Source organism: Protopterus annectens, chromosome 16.part0 (genome assembly GCF_019279795.1).
Source record: "Protopterus annectens isolate FY-2018-M chromosome 16.part0, PAN1.0, whole genome shotgun sequence".
Lineage (NCBI taxonomy): Eukaryota > Metazoa > Chordata > Ceratodontiformes > Protopteridae > Protopterus > Protopterus annectens.
The window spans coordinates 840,467,540-840,488,771 of record NC_056750.1 but is presented as its reverse complement, the minus strand read 5'-3'; the positions used below and the strand labels follow the sequence as shown (position 1 = coordinate 840,488,771).

The 21,232-nt window shown below is 42.5% G+C and overlaps 1 protein-coding gene across 1 annotated transcript in view; it reads left to right on the top strand.

The window, feature by feature from the left end:
- NUP214 (nucleoporin 214) overlaps window positions 1-21,232 on the top strand; it is a 3,229,616-nt gene that overhangs the window by 2,019,844 nt on the left and 1,188,540 nt on the right. Inside the window, exon 26 of the mRNA XM_044058190.1 lies at window positions 6,020-6,110. Coding sequence (XP_043914125.1) covers window positions 6,020-6,110 — 91 coding nt within the window. The remainder of the gene's footprint in view (window positions 1-6,019; window positions 6,111-21,232) is intronic.

Sequence of the window (21,232 nt, the reverse complement as noted above, 5' to 3'; positions counted from 1 at the left end):
ATTCCTTTAAAAGCCAGACAACTGAGGGTCTCTTCCCCTGTGCATCACGTTTTTTTTATCTTCCCACAAGTCTTCTACAAGAAAAGTTTACATAAGTAAATGGAAAAGGTTCATTTTGTGGGCACAGGAAAGGCATTGACCTCTTCTCGGTGTGTACAAAGTGTCCTTGAATTTTTGGCAACAATTTTATGAGGGAGCGTGCTCCTCAACAATTAGAGTTCAATTAGCAGTAACATGTAATTTTCATATTGGATCTGAGAATTCCTTGGCTTTATCTAAGCTTTGGAAATCCTTGTTTGAGAGGCACTCTACTGCTGAGACCTCCATATAATGATCCTATGTCTCCTTGGAATTTAAATGTGGTACTTCAGGATTTAATTAATTCCCCCTTTGAACCAGCAGCTAAATGTGATATTTAATTCCTGGCCTGGAACACTATCTTTCTAGTAGCCATTACCTCTGCTAGAAGAATTTCAGAACTTCTAGCATTGTCCTCAAAGTCTCCTACTTGATTTTTCATAAGAGTCATATTATGTGTACCATTGCTTCTTTCCTTCCAGAGGCGTTATCAGAATCCAGTATTAACCAGTCTATTAATCTGCCCTTTCCTAAATTTGCAAACATGGGTGAATACATGTTACATTTATTGGATAATTACATTTTTATCTACATAGAATGAAAGATATTTGAAAGACAGATCAATTGTTTGTGTCCTTTGCAGATTCTAAATTAGGAAAATCAGTTGCAAAGATAACTTTAGCCAGATGGCTGACCGATTGCATATCATTTATCTACAACAAAACCTCAAAGAACCTATTCAACTAGATATGTGGCAACTTCTTCAGTGTTTCTCTCTAGGTCTTGAATGGACAACATATATACAGTTGCAGCTTGGACCAATCCTCATACCTTTATCACTCATTACAAGCTAGATTTGGTCTTGAAGGGAAGTGCAGCCTTTGGCTGAACTGTGCTTAGGAATATCCTTCCTTAGAGTCCACCTGGGAATTTAGGTAGCTGGGGACTCTGTCCCAACAGTTGAGGGTAGAATAAAAATTGACAGCATCAGATAAAGAAGTTAAGTAGTTACCATAACATTCTTTTTGTGTTGTCAATTTTCATTCTTTCTCAGCTCCTCACCCACCAACCCCAACCTTTTTTCGTAGTTGATTTCTATAAGAACGAGAGATTGTAAGGGCACCACTGTCCTTCATGTTGAGCTCCAGATATGGTTTATTCAGTTAGGATTTTTGTAGTAGTTCATCCTAATTTATATCAAACAGCAGGCAAGATTTGAGGTATATTAGGGATTGGGCATTTTGGGTAAGGGAGGAGCTTGAGAGCTTTTTGGTGACCATATGGTAATGGCCTAGTCAGATCCAAGGATCAGATTCAAACCCAACAGTTGAGGAAAAATGAAAATGGACAACACAGATGAATATTATGTTAAGTACATAACTTCTTGTTTCAGCTCCCCTCACAGCAATTTTTGGCTGACCTTTTTCTGAACAGAGCCAGCTGTTTCACTGAGTGCAATCAATGGCAATATTGTCTTTTTAACTGGTGAGACGCACACATCTGTTGCATTCTTAAAACTATCTAAAGCATTTCTTAGAGGAAATTTTCTGATCACACCCTCGACTTAGAGACCCAATTCCTCCTTAGGGATATTACTGTTTTATTACAAACCGTAACAAGTCCTCCATTTGAACCATCTGCTAAGGCTTGTTTAAATTTTTTGTCATCGGAATCTCTTCTTAGTTAGCTCTTAGTTCTGGTAGGAGGATTTCTGAACTACATGCTTTATCTGCAAAGTTCCCCTTAACCTGTTTTTTCACAAAGACAGAGTGAGTCTGAGAACTAATCCTTTTCTTGCAAAGGCAGCTTCTGAATCCTCTAGCCTAAGTGTGTGTCTGTATTTTTACCAAACTTTTTGAACAATGGTGAATATACTTTACACTTTATAGATCATTGCCGTCCCTTAGGGTTGCCACCTTTCGTTGTGGCGAAAACGGACTTAGGCCACACCCTTTGCACCTCATATAACCCCACCCACTCCCTGCCTGTTTTGTGATGTCACCATCACATCATCCAAGGGTAATGCCCCCTTTTTCCATTTGTAATGCCGTTTTTCCTGTGGATTTACTATGCTTTTTGTTTAAAAAAAAAAAAAAAAAAAACATAGTAAATCCACAGATTTAACAAACTTCGATAGTCTGTTTTTTTTCTAAACAGAATACCGAAGTTTGTACAGTGTTTTCCAGACTACCGGACAATCAGTTTGATTTCCGGATAGTCCAGGGGAAAAATATGGATAGGTGGAAATGCTACTGTCCATTAAGATTATATTTACACTGGACCAGAAATTTTAGAAAACCTAGTCAGTTGTTCCTTACTCCCCTGTCATAATGAGAAAAGGAGCATTTAAGTTGCCACTCTCCTATTAGCTGTCTTAGTGCAGGTTCTGCTTACAAGCAAAAGGGACTGTCCCCCTGCTTGTTCCCTCAAAGTTCATTCTAGCTTCTTGATTACATTTGTGCTGCTGGCACCTGGTCCAAGGTTCACACATTCATTTCTCATTAAAAATTGGACATACAGTCCAGATCAAGAGCCTCTTTTGTTTCGTCTGTGCTCTGGAATGTCCTTCCATAAGGCCACCCAGGTATTACTGTAGTAGAGGACTGTACCACATATGTTGAGGAGTGGACAGAAAAGACACCATCTGATACGAAAGAGGTTCTTCATCTCACATTGCTGCAGTCCTTACATATGGGTAGTCCGCTGTCCTCGGTCAACATTTACATATCAACTTGAAGGAGATGTTAGCAGTCCAATTTGCATTGATGGCTTTCAAGGATTTACTTCACCCAGGGCAAGTGTTGATTCAAACAGACAACACAACTGTCATGTGGTACATCAACAAGCAAGGGGGAACTCATTCGTACCCTCTTTGCAGGCAAGCAATGATTTTGTGGGAGACTGCTCTCAGTTTACACCTCAATCTTCAGGCAAGGTTTCTACCAGGAGCACAGAACTCCTTAGCAGATGTTTTGAGCAGACAGATAGTGGATCCCCACGAGTGGAAATTGGATCCTCATGTATTTCGAAAATTGACAGTGAAATGGGGAACTCCAGACATAGATCTGTTCGCTTCTCCACTAAATTTCCAGTTGCCAAAGTTTTGCACAAAAATGTTTCATCCCACAGCTTGGAAAGTGGATGCTCTATCATTCAGTTGGAGCAATCTTCATGTCTATGCCTTTCCGCCTCTGCCTCTCCTCCCCAAGGTACTCTTGAAGGTCAGACAAGACAAGCCCTCCATGATTCTAATAGCTCCAGATTGGCCTCGACAGCACTGGTACCCTCTGCTGAAGAGTTTAGTACGGGAGCCTCCATGGCCTTTGCCTTCGATTCCGCACCTTTTGTCACAGGAGGGCAATCATTTCCTCAATGTCAGGATTCAGTCCCTGCATCTAACAGCCTGGCATATTCTGTTCTAGAACCTGGAGGGTCGCAGCTTCCACAACAAGTTTTGAATGTTATTTTGGAGGCCAGAAGGCCTAGTACAAGGAAAGTTTATGCTGATAAATGGAGGAGATTTTTAATTTGGAGCAAAACAAAGGGCTTTGATGTTTCCAGACCTGATTTAAGTGTTTCTCTTCAATATCTTACAGAATTATTAGACAGGGGTTTGTCTTTCTCCTCTATAAAAGTTCATGCTGCAGCCATCTCTGCTCACAATGACTGTGACCCTCCATTATTCTCTCATCCTTTGTTTAAACAATTTCTTAGAGGGGCAAAGAACATAAGACCCCCACGTAGAGCTCCTACTCCTGCCTGGGATCTCAATTTTGTGTTGGAAAAACTTACTTTACCTCCTTTTGAACCTGCAGCTACTGCTGAGTTAAAGTTTTTGTCTTGGAAGACTGCTTTTTTGTTGGCCATTACGTCTGCTAGAAGGGTTTCTGAATTACAGGCTCTTATGGCAGTTGAACCCTTCCTAATTTTTAATAAGGATAGGGTATCTCTGCGTACTAATCCCACTTTTATGCCTAAAGTGGTTTCAAATGTGGCCTTGAACCAATCAATTCATTTGCCTACTTTTTATGCAGATCCCCAAAGTAAAGGGGAGAAAATTTTGCACACTTTGGATATTCACAGGCAGTTGCGTTATTATTTGAGCAGGACTAAAGGGTTCAGACAGTCTCAGCAGTTGTTTGTTTCTTTTGCTTTGGGTTCTCAGGGGAAACCTGTTTCAAAACAAACTATTTCTAAGTGGATTGGCTTTTGTATTGCTTTTTGTTATTCTCATCATGGTAAGGAGATTTCGGCTGGAATCAGACCTCACTCCACTAGGGCTACTGCCACTTCTACAGCTTTTTTAAGGGGAGTGGCTACTAAAGATATTTTGGAAGCAGCTACTTGGAGTTCAGTACATACTTTTTCTAAACATTACCACCTTCCTCTTTATTCCAAATCTAGGGCTGGATTTGCCACTGCAATCTTACAGGGCATTTTGGCAGCTCCCAATGCTTTATGATTTGGCCAGCCTCCCTTTACCTCAGCTTTGGGATTCTACCCATATGTAAGGACTGCAGCAATGTGAGATGAAGAACATAGTACAGTTTTGTACCTACCATAAATGTAGATGTTCGAAGATCCACATTGCTGCAGTCCAATTTACCCTCCCTCCTTCCCTCTGTAGTTTGGAATGGTTGTATGGTTTGGGTGGTAGCTGTTATTTGTACATGCCTTTTGGGAAGTATTTTGTTTTTTGGCTGTGGCCTTTCTTTTTAGGGCCTTCTGACATCTGGGGCAAGAAAAGACTGAGGATATGACGTCGGTCATGCGCTTTAATACCCTGACGCTCTGATGTCAGATCTGAGCGCCCATGACCGACGTCAGCCTAATACTTTGGTATTCGGGCCGACCGAGGACAGCAGACTACCCATATGTAAGGACTGCAGCAATGTGGATCTTCGAACATCTACATTTATGGTAGGTACAAAACTGTACTTTATGCACTCACTATAATGATAGATCTGTGTTGGCTGTTTCCTTCTTTTATTTCCCCTGTCAACTTACCCCTTCCATGCGTTTGACAGCATTTGATCTTCTGGCTCTTGGATTTCTTTGACTGACCTAGCCTTAGCTTCTTGAGGTTAATTATCAAGACCTGTTTTTTTTTTCTTCACTAGCTCTGTCTTCGATTTCATTCCTTTTCCTTCTCCTAGGGGCGCACTCGATCTGAACCTTTTTACATTACAGCAAATATTGTGGGTAGGGGATGGAGCCTAAACATTGGATAAAGAAGCTTGATGGCTGAAGTTGGATCCAACACTGATCTGAGAACCATATGTTGAAGGACGTAAAGAGGCAACACAGATCTGTCATTATAGTGAGTATGCAACTTTCATTTAAAGCTTATGCCATATTGCAAATATAAGGATTGTTGTTGTTGTTGTGTCTTTTGGCTTTTACCGGTTAGGAGTCGTCGCCACAGCAGAACACCGGTCCGCTAATGATTGGTAGTTCATTTTTACATGCCAAGTTACCAGCCCTGACGCACAACCTTCAACGAAGGTACGCCCATTCACGCATGTCTCCACGCAGAAGACGCTCTAGCTGAGAATCGAACTGGGCAGCGTCTTACTGTGAGGCGACAACTCTACCGCAGCACCACCACCACAGTTCATTATCCTTATATTTATATTGCAAATATAAGGATAGTGTGTGAGTGAAAAAAAATATTTTTTAATAAATATTTTCTTGCATTTGTTTTCATTTCCTTATCAACTAATTTTTTGTATGATTGTTCCCATTTTGTAATATCCATAATCTGTGTGTAATTTAAGATCTACAGGTTATAGAAGATTAATTGATACTGCATGGGATAACCAAAAAGAGAATTTAATCTCAAGTTTGACAAAATGCTGGAATCTATCTGAGATAATGATGAGATAGTTGGTCATGACGGAGTAGTAACACTAATTAGACAAAGATCCTTTGTTTATTTCAGGTGACCAAGTCATCTTTTGGAAAGACACAGTCCACTGTGAAACCTCCTGCAACAGCTCCAGCTATGTCCGCTGTACAATGGTTTTCATTCGGTAAGCTAATAGAGCATAGTCTGAATGTTATGGAAACACAATTCAACATTTTGCATGACTGCTAAAGACTAAGTAAAGCGCTTGGATATTAATTGAAAAATGATTGTCTTAAGTGCTTATATCATACATTGGTTGAGGTTATTAGTCAGTCAGACTTGCTTTTGTGGGAATACTAAGTGCCATTGACTGATTTTTATTTCTTATCTAATAGAAATCATTTCTGTTTTTCATGGATTTGTCTTCTTTGAGGCACAACTAAGCATTGAGACATCCTTGGGGGTCTTCCAAAGGAGGACCAATACCAACATTTGGTACATTGTAATTTGTCTATCGGGGGCCTGTATCACTTTTTCGAAGGTTCGTTTTCGCGAATCGTCATTTATCAGCCCTAATACAGCGAAAGTTCACTTCAGCGAACAACTTACCCAAGGAAAGGAACAAGTTGACCATCATAAGAAATTTGCCCTTTTCGCCACTGTAGCGCAGTCTCGGAGTTGGTATATATAGTTGAGGGAGTGTAGGGGGTGAAGCCCCCAACATGGCTGGGTTTGAAGTACTGTGGTTTGTGTGTCAGTCGGAATGCTGGCCAACTCGTTCTTTTCCCTGGGTAAGTTGTTCTTTGACGTGAATGTTTGCTGATGTGAACGTTCACTGTGTTAGGGTCACTGAATGAAGCTTTGCAGAAATGAACCTTCGATGAACTGATATAGACCTGTCTACCGGAAGTGTTCTTTCTTTGTAAGGCAGCACATACAGAAGACCTTTGAGCCATGTTTCATTAATGAGTGGATGTGAGCTGCCAAAATGAGGGTGGAATTCTGTATGTATTCTTCCCCAGAGGGAGCTTCTTCCTCTTAAGTCAGTGAAGTGCAAGGAAGAATGTTTAAAGATTTACAGAATCCAGAAGGAAAATTAGCTGACAAGTCTTGCCTTTAAAGTCATCATTGTCTGCTCCATTTTTTTTGTTTTCCTTAAGTATTTTTAAGCAAAGTTATGGTGTCTTATTTAGTATTTAATTTGTGATGCCACTTTCTATTTCTTTACTTTCTTTTAAGATTCTGACTGAATTTGTTGAACAGCTGGACTCCAAACTGTTAATTTTTGTGAATTTCTTGTCACAGTATTTTAATAGCTATTTCAGTAAGTGCATATAAACTTTAATGGATTCTTTGAACTCCACATTTTCAGAGCATTGAGCTGCAAAACTCTTTTCCACCCCTTCAGTGGAGTTGGCTATTGGAAGTCTTCATTGCTTTGGAGACTGTTGCTGTTCCATTGGTGGGGGGGGTCTGTTGCAGTGGTTGACATTGCCTAAAGTAGGAGAGAGAGACTTCAGTTCTCAGTACCCTTTGCATGGAATGGGAGTGGTACCTTAATTCACTTATGAATTTTTCCTCATTTCTAGTTTTTAAAGATGTCTCAATTGTTCAATTTTCATTTTTGTCAGTTGCTTATTTCTCACTTTGGCTGTTCATGTTTTCTGTGCGAAGTTTACTTTTTTGGTCATTTGTGTCCTGTCACTTTGGTTCTGTGATACAGCAGTGTTCCTAAGTTTTAACAGAGTCAGAACATGCATCAAGGCAAACTCTCCATTTGTGTATTTTGCTGTGGGCTGAGCTGTTAAGGCAAGAATTTTAAAGTTGTATAATCTTAGTAGCTCAACAGATAGCACACATGCCTTTGGTGCTGACAGAGAAGGCTGTGGGTTCCATTCCCACATCAGTTCATTGGATTAATGCTGACACTGCATTGCAGCATAAGGAAGTGCTGCACTCCTGAGTGTGTGGGCCTTCAGAAGAGATGTTAAACTGAGGTTCCAGCTGCCCGAGATGGCGGTATCTCAGGCAGATGTGGAAAAAAAAAAAAAAAGATCCCACTACAATTTCCCCTAGTCAGTATGAATTCCACCTGGTGTCTCCTCTGAAAAGAGGTCATTGCACTAGTTGGACTAACATGGTCAGTAGAGTATAAATAAATTTAAATAAGTTTGATATCATCATTTCATAGAGAATGGCAGTGTGGTTGTCCTATTTACTACTGCTAGCTTCATTTGTCTGTTAGTCGTCTTATTAATAAAAAAGAGTAAACATCATTTTGAGAAGGGTCAGACATTTTGTTGTTCTAGCTAGAGAGACTTTAGTCATGCATGCGTTCTTTGTTGGAAGATTGCCAAAGATTAAATTTGAAGAAGGCTGTAATGTTCATATGGGCACAGCAAGACTTAATCTTAAGGCCGCATAAATTACCCCTGCAAGAAGAGCCAGAGGAAGAGATTTTAATGCACATTTCTTCAGCAAACTCCTGTACCCAGTGATAGTGAAGGTAATCTTCAGTGAGACTATGCTTCCGCTGCACTAGATGAGTAGTGTCCTAAGTTGGACGGAACTGTTAGGTAAGATTCTTTTGCTTTAAACAGTTGCAGTACTGTCTTGTCTTTTGTGGCTTCAGAGGACATAATGCCTTTCATGTTTGTATCAGAAGAGGCAGGTACTGCAGACCTTTGGAAGTACTCTGTCAGGTTCTTTGGGGAGCCATTTTAGGAACCAGTGGGAAGTCTGTGCATGGTGTTAAGGGTAAGAAGTCTGCTATTGAAGGCAACCATACCTTATACTGTCCAGAGCTACTTTTGATTTACTGTTAGAGTTCTTGGAGCCCAGCCTAGGTCACGATGCCCTTTGGCACAAAGGGATGATGATTGTTCTCCTGAACAGCTCATGGCAGTGATGTCTGAAATTAATGACTCCCGGGGATGTTCTTCGTGTTTCACTGTTGTAGTCATTACATTTGGGTAATCTGCTGGCAGGTTACCATCAGTCAGCCTGAATTCCAAAGTCTTGGGTCCTACGTCGGTTGCTGTCTTCTCTTCCATGACGTCAGGTCGTCTGGTATAAAAGAAGCAGCCAACGCCATTTTCTTCAGTCTTTCTTGCCGCACGGTGCCTGAAGCAGAAGCAGTTTGCAAGTGCCGGTCAGCCGACTACTGAAATATTCGAGTTTGAGTTTCAGAACCAAAGTCTTCACTAAAGCTAAGTACCCCGTTGGAGAAACTTTTCTTGCTTTTTACCGATATCAGAAAAAGTTAATAATTGTATTACTTGTGGGAAGCAAATACCTCATAAGGATTTCTATTTATACTGTATCCCTTGCCTAGGCCCTGATCAGAATGTGCCTGGCTGTCTGTTTTCTGCTAGATTTACCCAACGCACTGTTAAGCGTCTGTATATTTCTGCATCAAAGTATTTTGGAACCAGATTTAACTACCCAGAAATGTCAACGGATAGCAATCTGACTACTGGAGTACATAAAAAATGCAAAGAAAAGGACAGAGAAAGGCAGTCGAGATTCAAAACTGACGAAGCTTCTCCTAAGCCAGTCGCCAGTTCGCTGGTACTCAGAGGCGCTTTTGCAGCCCCTGATACCCGCTATCTTCGAGTCACAGGCTTCTACCGACACCCATATGGAGTCCGGCATGCCGCAACATTCTCAAGGTATTGGACCGACGGATGTATCTCCCTCAGATGGGTCCGGAGCCGCTGAGCATGCACTGGCTTATGAGGGTATATTCAGACCTCAACATTTGTATATCAAACTGACAACAGCTGCAAAGTCAAAGACAAAAGCAACTTCTAAAACTAAAAAAAAACTACACCTGAGCCACGTGCACAGGCCTCTGTGCCTAAAAAACAGATGATCAAAATGGCTGAAGACCTTATTACCTTGATCAGGAGTACCCATCCCCCTCCGGATAAGAGGCCTAGGCAAGACATTGATTATGAATCTTCAGATCAGGTTTCTGTTTCTTTTGATTCCTCTTCTGATCAGGAATTATCTTTACCTCCCTATGAGGATTCTGATGCTGAGGAGTCTATTAAATCTGCATCTCCTCCTGAGGATTATTCATTTGGAGAAACCTTGCATACTTTGAGGGAGCATTTTCACTGGGAGAGTCAATACTTCTCAGAATCAAAAAAGAGGCTTAGGGATTTCCTTCTTCTACCCCAGCACAAGCCTTTAGCCATTCCCCCTGTTTTAGACATTGTGGATGATGTGTTTTCAGAGTCAAGCCTGACCCCTGACTCCTTACCTCCGGCTCCCAGTAAGCCTGACGGATATTAGTGTCCCTGACTTTCATAAATTTTTATTTAGAAACCCTGCTGCTGATCCTGAAACTATTTCACAGGGTCCAAAGGGAGTTAAGGCCTCGACAGCAAAAAAATCCTAACCCCTCTGACAGAGATTCAAGGGCACCGGACAGATGGGGAAAAAAGGTTTATACATCTGCAACCTTAGCAATCAGGGCCTTAAACTGTCAATTTCATATGCTTAAGTACCAACAACATGTTATGGGATTGCTGAAACAGAAAATGATGATGATTTCAGAATGTGCAGAAAATAAAGAATTGCAGGAATTATTATATGCAGCTGAACAAGTTGGAAACCATACTTTGCAATGTGGTTTTGATTCTTTAGAGGCCTCCTGCAGGGCCGCAGTTACTGGATCTGTGATTAGGAGGCATGCCTGGTTAAAAGAACAAAATTTTGCCTGATCATGTTAAAACTAAATTGCTAGATGCACCTGTGCAGCATGACACTCTGATTGGTATTAAGGCAGCAGAGGTTTTAAGGAAAATGGAAGACAAAGCTAAGTCTATGCAAACTGTTAAAGACTTCTTACAAGTACAGCCACCAAGATTCAGTAGACACTGGCCTACAAAAAATTGGTCCTTTCCTGTGTCAGAGCTCAAAGGGGCAAATCCAGACGCCCTAAGGGTTCCAGATACCAGGCGCAAGACTCATACAGGTCAAAGCAATGGGGCACATCCACCTCCAAATCTGGAGGAGATAAAGCGCAAACCTACAGAAAGCAATCCCAATGACTTCCCCGTGCCTACACCAAGCACTTATCATTTGGCAGCACCCATAGGGGGAAAATTAGCACTTTTTGCTCAAAATTGGCAATTAACCCAGGACAAGTGGGTACTAAACATTGTATCACAGGGATACAGATTCCATTTCCATACTCTGCCAGTGGCAAATGATTGGCCAAATCTGCCAAAAAATCAGTGGGCAGAGGCACAGAAACAGGTTACGCCACTCATGGATATGGGGGCCATTCAGACAGTACCAGAACAGGAAAAAGGAAAAGGTTTTTACTCAAGACTGTTCTTGGTGCCCAGAAAGGACAAGGCCTGGCGGCCAATACTGGATTTATCGATTTTGAACACATTCCTGGACATTCCAAAATTCAAAATGCTGACTTTGCAGCAGCTTTTACCCATGCTGGGCAAGAAAGCTTGGCTGGTGACTTTAGACCTAAAAGAGGCGTACCTGCATGTCCCAATAAGACAGTCGTTCAGAAGATACCTCAGATTCAAGGCTGGCTTAATGCATTACCAATTCTCTGCACTGCCCTTTGGCCTATCTACTGCGCCCAGGGTCTTTACAAAGTGCCTGGCACCAGTAATTGCATTTTGCAGACAAAGTAGTATACAAATATATCCGTATTTGGATGACTGTCTCACTCAAGCAGAGAACAAGGACACTCTTCTTCGACACCTGGCGTTTGTGAAAAGGCTTCTAACATGCCTAGGGTACACAATAAACGTAAAGAAATTACAGCTGGTACTCTCTCAAAAGATAACATTCCTGGGTGCAAGCTTGAATACAACTGCCCATATGGCTTACCTCACGCCCGACAAACAAAGGCAACTGACTACTTACTTCAAACTGACGGCAACAAAAACCCAGTCTTCTGCAAGACAAATTCTGCAGGCTTTGGGCTTCATGGCATCCTGCATCCTGCTAATTCCATATGCAAGAGTGCATATGAGGAAACTTTAGTGGGACCTAAAAAGTTAATGGAGTCAACATTCACACAGTCTGGAAACAATGATTCCTCTCATTCCCTGCCTGCAACAGGAGTTTCTATGGTGGGCAAGGGCCTGTCACCAAAACATGGGATGGCTCTTCACTCTACCCCCTGTCAGCTAAACCTTAACAACAGACACATCAGATCATGCCTGGGGTGCCCACATGGCGGGAAGATGCATTCAGGCCATATGGTCACCAAAGCAAATGCATCTACATATCAACCAGAAAGAGATGCTAGCTGTTCAAAATGCCCTAACAGCCTTCAAGGACTTACTTCATCCAGGACAACTACTGATAGACGGACAACACCACAGTCATGTGGTATATAAACAAGCAAGGGGGCACACACTCATACCCCCTTTGCAGATTAGCCATGGCACTGTGGGACATAGCTTTGACCTACCAAATACATCTTCAAGCTCAATTCCTGCCAGGAAAACAAAACACTCTGGCAGACGATTTAAGCAGAAACCTTATGGATCCTCACAAGTGGAAACTAAATCCACAAGTCTTCAGCATGATAACAGAGAAATGGGGGGGCCCAGACATAGATCTATTTGCCTCTCCTCAAAATTATCAATTGAAAAGGTTCTGCACAAGGACTTATCACAGACAAGCATGGAAAGTGGACGCCCTATCCTTCAGTTGGAAAAACGTATCAGTTTACACCTTTCCTCCTCTGCCTCTTCTACCCAAGGTCCTCCTAAAAGTCAGGCAGGAGAAGGCAAAGATATTAGTTGCCCCGGACTAGCCCCGCCAATACTGGTACCCAATCCTAAGGAATTTGTCTCAGTACCCAGCTTGGACCTTGCCTCAAAGACCCCAACTACTGTCCCAGCAAAACAATCAGATCATGCACAAACAGCTACAGACTCTGAACCTGGCAGCATGGCTAATCGTGTAATCATACAATCGACACCTCTCAGTAAAGCTGTGATGGATGTCATTTTGGAAGCCAGAAGGCCTAGTACTAGAAAATCTTATGCTGACAAATGGAAGAGATTCTGTGCTTGGAATCGAGCACAAGGAACTGATACAGCACAACCACATATTCCACGGATATTACAATACTTAACTGACATGTTTGATAAAGGCCTTCCTCATCAATCAAAATCCATGCCTCTGCCATTTTGGCTCATTACAATACAGAGCCACCAATCTTTTGTCATCCTTTACTAAAGCAGTATCTTAGAGGAGCCAAAAATTTAAGGCTTCCTAGATCATCACCACTACCTGCATGGGACCTCAATTATGTGTTAGAAAAGCTCACCCTGCCTCCATTTGAAGCAGCTGCTACCGCTGACATAAAGTTCTTATCATGGAAGACAGCTCTGCTACTAGCAAGTACTTCAGCAAGAAGAGTTTCAGAGCTACAGGCCCTCATGGCTGTAGAGCCTTTTATCATATTTCACCCAGACAGGGTGTCTCTGAGGACAAATACTACTTTTATGCCTAAGGTGGTTTCCAGTGTTTTTCTTAATCAAACAATTCATCTGCCAACTTTTTATCCAAATCCGCAGAACAAAGGGGAGAGAATTCTGCATTCCTTGGATGTACACAAACAGCTAAGATTCTACTTGAGCAGGACTAAAGCTCTAAGAAAAACTGAGCAATTACTAGTGTCATATGCTGCAGGATCAGACGGAAAGGCTATTTCAAATCAGTTTCAAAGTGGATAAGCCACTGCATCTGTTTCTGCTACTTACAACATGGTAAACATGTGCCCAAGGGCATTAGGTATCATTCCACCAGAGCTGCAGCTGCTTCAGCAGCCTTTCTCAGAGGAGTACCAACCAAAGACATTCTAGAGGCTGCTACTTGGAGTTCTGTTCACACTTTTACAAAGCATTACCATTTGCCTCTGTACTCTAAGTTCAGGGCAGGCTTTGCCACTACAGTGCTGCAGGGCCTTATAGCCGCACCTAATGCTGTTTAGCTCCAGCCTCCCAACCATAGCTTTGGGATTCTACCCAAATGTAATGACTGCAACAATGAAACATGAAGAACATAGTACAGTTGTGTACACTTACCATAAATGTAGATGTTCGAGTGTATTCACTGTTGCAGTCCAGGTTACCCTCCCACCGTCCCCCTGTCATTCTAAAGTTTATCTTTCTTTCTCTGTCTTCTACAACCTATGTGGTGTATTTGCTTGAAGATGAAGGTAAAGTTTATATTGATGCTTGTATATTTATGTATATAATTTTGTTACCTTTTTGGGGGAACCTGACATCAGGGGCAAGAAAAACTGAAGAAAATGGCGTTGGCTGCGTGTTTTATACCCCCTGATGACCTGCCGTCATGGAAGAGAAGACAACAACCGACGCAGGACCCAAGACTTTGGAATTCAGGCCGACTGAGGGCAACCTGCCAGCAGATTACCCAAATGTAATGACTGCAACAGTGAATACACTCGAACATCTACATTTATGGTAAGTGTAGACAACTGTACTTTCTTGGTCTCAAGAGGATGATGCCAGTGCTGAGAACAGGTCACGCATTGACCCACATGTAGTTAGATCTCCACTTTCCATGAGTCCTACTATGCATATGTCGTCTTTTCCAAGTGACTCAGCCTTTGATAGCCTATTCATAGAGGTCATGCACCTGTCCTGCTTTCATGACATAAGTTTGTACAAGAAGCCATGGCAAATGACAGAGGACTGTGACCTGTTGAGACCAGTGAAGTTGGCTGCCTGTATGCTTTCTATAATATTAGGGTTCTGAGATTAGAGTCCTTGGGGGAAAAACTGATCATTTTTGAGGAGTCTGCCACCAATCCTAATTGAATGGATGCTGGTTGATAGGCAATTTGCTATTCCACAAGTTAAGTAAGGGTTTATATTTAACAGAGTCAGTTTATCAGTAATGCTAAAGAGTGTGGGATAGTGTTGTAAACCTTGGCTGGGTCTGGTAGGTGGAATGTACCAGTTTGCTTTCGTCCAGTGCCTCTTGTGACTTTTTCAAAAAATTTAACCAGTTTAAGTAGGGCCTTTCACAGAGCCATGTTGGTTTGGGTCAAGGGATTATAAGCTGCCAGTATCCATATTTATGAATTCTGTGATGATACATTCCATTACTTTGTAAATGAGGCTAAAGGGGTTTGTAGTTCCCAGGATCACTGTTTGGACAGTCCTTGTAGTGGAGGGACCACAGCAGCTGATGTCCTTCCACGTCACTGTTGCAGCATTCTTCACTACTGCCAATGGTAGCCCAACATCCGGCTAGCATATCAAAGCTTTAAGATTTTAACGACGTCGTACATCACTTGTATGCTCCCTGCTCACAGCTTAGGCGTAAAAAAATCTAAGGTTTTCTCTGTGTGCTTTGTCTTCCAGCTCTACTACTTTTTGAAACTATTCTTCTTGAAAAACCTCTTGTTCAGCCAGTCTTCCCTTCATGTCAACCTCTGATTTCTGTAGTTTTTTTTCAGCTCATCAGAACAGCTACTCAAAGCTGTTTTCCAGCCTTTTGTCATGACTTGATATATTCCAGCATTATCTCACTCAGAGCATTTGCTTTGTTTCACTCTCAAAGCAGTACAAACCATCTCTCGAACTAAACCTGAAACTTGAACTGCTTGATATCTTTAAGGCACTTCTCTGGCATTGCACATTACATTACATTTCTAACTGATTTTTACTTAATTTCTCCAACTTTCTTCTTTGCTGACATCAAGGCAGTGTGCTTCCTAGCTAGTAACTATTAACTCAGTGACTTTAGACCCCCTACCTCTGCCCACCTACCTGTGCTTCTAGGAGGAAAGTCTCTTTCCATGCAAGCAACTGGGCCACCATTAACGAGCGATGGGTTCTCAACGTAGTGTCCAAGGGATACAGATTTTATTTCCACACTCCACCAACCCCAAAAGGGTTCCAAAATCTTCCTCCAAACCAATGGGCAGAGGCCAAAAAGCAAGTCCTTTCTCTGTTCTCCACAAGGGCAATACAGCATGTTCCTGCAGAACACATAGGCCAAGGTTTCTACTCCAGACTCTTCTTGGTACCCAGAAAAGAGGGCACATGGCACCCCATCCTCAATCTATCCATTCTAAACACCTTTCTGGTGATACCAAAATTCAAAATGCTCACCATCCAGCAGCTTTTACCAATGCTTTCCAAGGATGCTTGGGTAGCCACGCTAGACCTAAAAGAGGCCTACCTACACATCCCAATCAGGGAATCCTGCAGGAAATACCTACATTTTTGGGCAGGATCTATGCGCTTTCAGTTCTCTGTGCTTCCTTTTGGCTTATCCACTGCTCCCAGAGTTTTCACAAAATGTCTGCCTCCCACCATTGCCTTTTGCAGACAAAGAAATATTCAAATTTACCCATAGTTAGATGACTGCCTGATTCAGGCAGACAGTCCAGAAAAACTGCTACAGTACTTGACTTTGTAAAGGACCTACTGACCTCCCTGGGGTATACTATCAATGAAAAGAAATCAAAACTAGTCCCCACACACAAAACTGTATTCCTGGGAGCAAGCCTGGACATAGCATCCCAGATGGCATTGCTTACTCCAGAAAAACAAGCCTACCTGACAAGCTACTTCTCTCAACTAGCCACCAGAACCCAGTTATCCACAAGGAAAATCCTGCAAGCTCTAGGGTTCATGGCCTCCTGCATTCTACTCCTTCCATATGCCAGACTGCATATGAGGAAACTACAGTGGTACCTAAAAAGCCTCTGGTGTCAACACTATCAAGACCTGGAAACTCTCATACCAATAATACCTTGTCTAAGGAAAGATTTTCTTTGGTGGGCAGCAGCATGCAACCACTACAAGGGACTGCCTTTCTCACAACCCCATGCCACCCAGACCCTAACCACAGACGCATCAGACTATGCCTGAGGTGCTCACCTGGACGGCAGGTGCATTCAGGGCCATTAGAGCCCAAATTGAATACATCTGCACATCAACCAAAAATAGATGCTAGCTGTTCAGTATGCCCTGACAGCTTTCAGACCCCCTACTCTCCCCGGGGCCTCTACTAATCAAAACAGACAACACCACAGTGATGTGGTATATCAACAAGCAGGGAGGGACTCACTCTTATCCTCTCTGCAGGCTCACCGTGGCCCTTTGACACACAGCATCAGCCATACAACTGCACCTGATAGCACAATTCCTGCCAGGCTCCCTCAACTCTCTGGAAGACAAATTAAGCAGAAACCTGCTAGACCCACAGGAGTGGCAGCTAGAGCACAGAACCTTCACCCTTGTAACCCAGAAATGGGGCACCCCGAAGGTGGACCTCTTTGCCTCCTACTCCTAGCTAGTAACTGAGTTTTATCCAAATCAATAACTTAGTTGCTTTTCTAACAGCAACTTAGTCTTCACTGAGACAGTGCTATAAACAATGTGCGACTGAGCGTGCAGTCAGCATTGATCGAGTTGAGTAGGCAGTTATTCTTAAGTAGTATCCTATTATCATCTTGAATTATGTCACTATTCAAACAAAACTTAGTCAACTTCAGCAATTAACTCACTAAGTGGTGTTGTACACGGGGTGGGGGGGGTGGCAGGCAATGTGTGTCAACTTATAGAAAGATGATTTACATTCCTACCTGCTTTGCTAGGGCTGGCTTGTACTTTTAGCTCTGGAGCTCCTTTATACAGCCGCAGATGTTTCCTGCTCCTTTTTCTTTCTAAAGCAAAGCCAGTCACCAGCACCCATGTTCTTATCAGTTTCAGATCAGACTTACATTAAGGTGAAGTGACAAAACTTTTCCTGTCCTCAAACCTATCTTAAAACGTCCAAAAGATTGACATCTGTTTAACTGCAGAAATGTGGTTCCAACACAGCAGCAACATTGCTTCTCCACCTGCTAAATTGATTAGATCCTGTACAGCAGGGACATGGTTGTTTTTATTCAAAATCCCATTACCTCACATCTAATCCATCAAAATACTGTACTAGAACTACTCCATGCAATGGTAACTACAAGCAAATCCATCTTCAAAATCATGGCCAGTTACAGAATCCATCTCTATGGCATCTGTAGGCCATGAGCCCTACCTCAGTAAATCAGTGTTCTTAACTACTGGCCCTAATATAATCATTCTGGGTGAGTTCAGCTGTCGGTTCCTAAACTAGGTAACTTACACAGCAAATAAATATGCACAAAGTTTTCAGGACAACAACAGTGCCAACTCTCTCAAGTAACTAGTGCCTTCCACTATTGGGGGCTCAAATCTGTTGCATTTGATTCTTGTTTCTTGGCCACCATTGTACACCATATCTGCAGTTGCCCTCTCTTTGATTATATCTGGCCATCATGCTATGGTACCCAGGCATCTTAGTCAAAATGTTTAAAATCTCACTGTCTTCCAATATTTCTCAAAGGCTAACTTCTCTGTACTAACTTCCAACATAAGGCAATTTAAAAGCTGCCCACCCCATAAGGACTCCATAGCTAAACTGCCCAACTGTACCATAAATTTCTGTTCCCACCAAAACATCTTCACTGGAGATGCTTTTTCCATTCTTCACAAAATAGAAAGCCAAATCAACAAACTATCCTGGCAGAAAATGGAGCATCAACAAGCTTTGCATCAAGAGGGGGAAAACAGCTCTAAGAAAAAAAAAATCCTAGTGCTCTAAAAGAGATAACAGATATGTAAATAAAAGTCAAAATATCAAGATCTGCAGAGCTACCACATCCAAAGATTAAAATAATGAAATAAAGACTTCTTTAGCTACACCAGGAACTTCAGAAACATTACCAACATTGCTATGAATTAATATCACACATCAACACCTGCTCTGGGGCAAAGATAACCAAATGTACAAGCAGACACATTAAAGTTAAACAACTCCCCTTTGTCCCTTACGTGGTTTCCCTCCCATCACATCCAGCCAACACCTCTCTGTATGGTTAACTTGGAAAAGTAGTAAAAGCCCTTTCCAATGTCATCAAAAACACTACGTCTACAGTTCACGACAACATACGAGACTGTTTCTTTTTTAGTAGGAAACATTACCTTACATGCTCTTGTACAGATTTATTCAACCTCACACTCTCTAATGGTTACACACCTGAAGTCTGGTGAAGTACAGTTGTGTAAAATCATGCCATAACAATCTATGTCCTTCTCTTCACTGTTACAATATTCTTCACTAATGGGATCCCCTGCCAAGGGTAGCCCAATGTCCAGCTATTATAATAAAACCTTAGGATTTTATGGGTGTCTTACTTTACATTTATGCTCCACGCTCACTGCATAGGGCATAAAGGTGCCATAGGGACATACGTACCTTAGAATTGAAAAGCCCTAGGAGGAACAACAGTCCAAGTAGAAAAGGACAAACATCCAGAAGGAAAAAAGGAGGAGGAGGGAGGACACGAATACTGCAACATTGTGGAGAAGGATATCTGCTGTTAAGGTAAAAGGCTACACAGCTGTACTATGTCCTTCCATAGCACTGTTGCAGTATCCTTTACTAAACGGAGAGTACAAAAGCTCAAGAGGAAATTTGGGAGGAGGAGGTCCCAGCACAGCCCTCAAAAAACCCATGCAGGATAGCTCTGGCAAAGCCAGCTGCTGTTCTGGAAACAACATCCAATTTGTAATGTTTAGTAAAGTGTGGACAGAAGTAGCAGCCTTAAGGATGGAATTGCCATTCAGTCCTTTGAAAAAAAGCATAAGAGGTAGCAATACCCTTGGTAGGTTCATAGGTGTGTACTAGGCCAATGGCTCAGGAGCCTTTACAAGCCTAGCCTGTAGAAGTGTCCTGGCATCATGCCGCCGTTGGTTCCTGGTGCGTCTATCAAGTAGAGCCACTGGAGTGATCCCCGGGGGTGAACCATCTATTTCCCATCCATTAATCAGGATTTCTCTTGAAAAGGGTCAGTGAGGTGCTCTGCTTGACATTTTTGGGAAGTCTATTCCAGAGTGTGGGCAGTCTCTGGGTTATGAACCTGTCCCTCCAGCATGTTCTGTTGATTGTGGTAATGAGGTTGAGATCCCTGGAGTGTGTGGTGTGGAGGGATTAGGATTTCTTTAGGTGTAACATTTCTAACAGGGATGGGTCAGGCGTGGCTTTGTAAGTCAAGCAGAGATTGCCTTTTAATAGACTATATAAGACTGAGAAAAGCTGGAGTTTTTTGAGTCTGTCCATGTAAGGGATGTGTTTAAGGCCTAGGATCCTCTTTGTGCAGTACTTTTGTGGCCTTTCCAGCTGATTCAGGTGTTTAGTGAGGTACATGCCAAATGGGGCATCAAACTCTATTCTTCTAATGAGGGAAGAGTAGAAGGAGATGATGACCTCTTTCTTCCCGGATGCAAAACCCTTGGTAATGAGATGTGCCACATAGGACTTTCTGATCACAGTGGCATTGTGGTGGTCGAAGGAGAGGTTGCTGTCAGCCTGTGTCCCCAGATCTCTCATAATGCCTTCAGTGTTCAGTGGGCTACCATCAATGTGGTAATTGGTGGGAACTTGAGTTTTTCCCAAAGGGAACGACAATGCATTTTTTTGGCATTAAGCTTAAGACCATGGTTTCGACACCAGTCATTGGTCTCAGTGAGGCCTTTCTGTAAGATGTCTGCATCACTTGGGGAGTTAATAATGGCTCCCTGCTTGCAATCGTCGGTGAATTTGGTCAGCCAGAGTCCCTCCGTGTTGGCTTGGACTTCTGAGAAGTAGAAGTAGATGCCAAACAGGGGAGGACTCAGGACCGATCCCTGTTGGACACCACTCGTGACTGCTCGGCAGTCTGACTTGAAGTCTGCTACTTTCATACTGTGGGTTCTATCTGTGAGCCAATTTGCAACCCACCTAGTGATGCAGGGGTTGATGCCTAGTTTGGAGAGTTTGTCAGTAATTCCTGAGTGGGGAATGGTATCAAAGGCCTTGGCCAGATGGAGGTAGCCTGTATGAACTGACTTTCCCTCATCCACAGCTCTGGTGACTGACTCAAAGAAGTAAACCAGGTTGAGCAGGCATGATCTACCCTTCACAAAACCAAATTGCGTGTGATCCAGAGTTTGGAGATTCCCTATATCCTTGTTAAGTAGGTCCATGACAATGCACTGCATAGCCTTACATATCAGACTCGTCAGGCTAATGGGGGGATAATTCCCAGGGTCTCTAAGTCGCTCCCTCTTTATGGAGAGGGATGACTGTAGCAGTGCGCCATTCTGTAGGGACAAAGCCTGAGGTGAGGCTGTGATTGAACAGGTTACACAGGTGTGGTGCCAGTTCACTTTGTAGTTCATGTAAAACACAGTCAGGGATATTGTC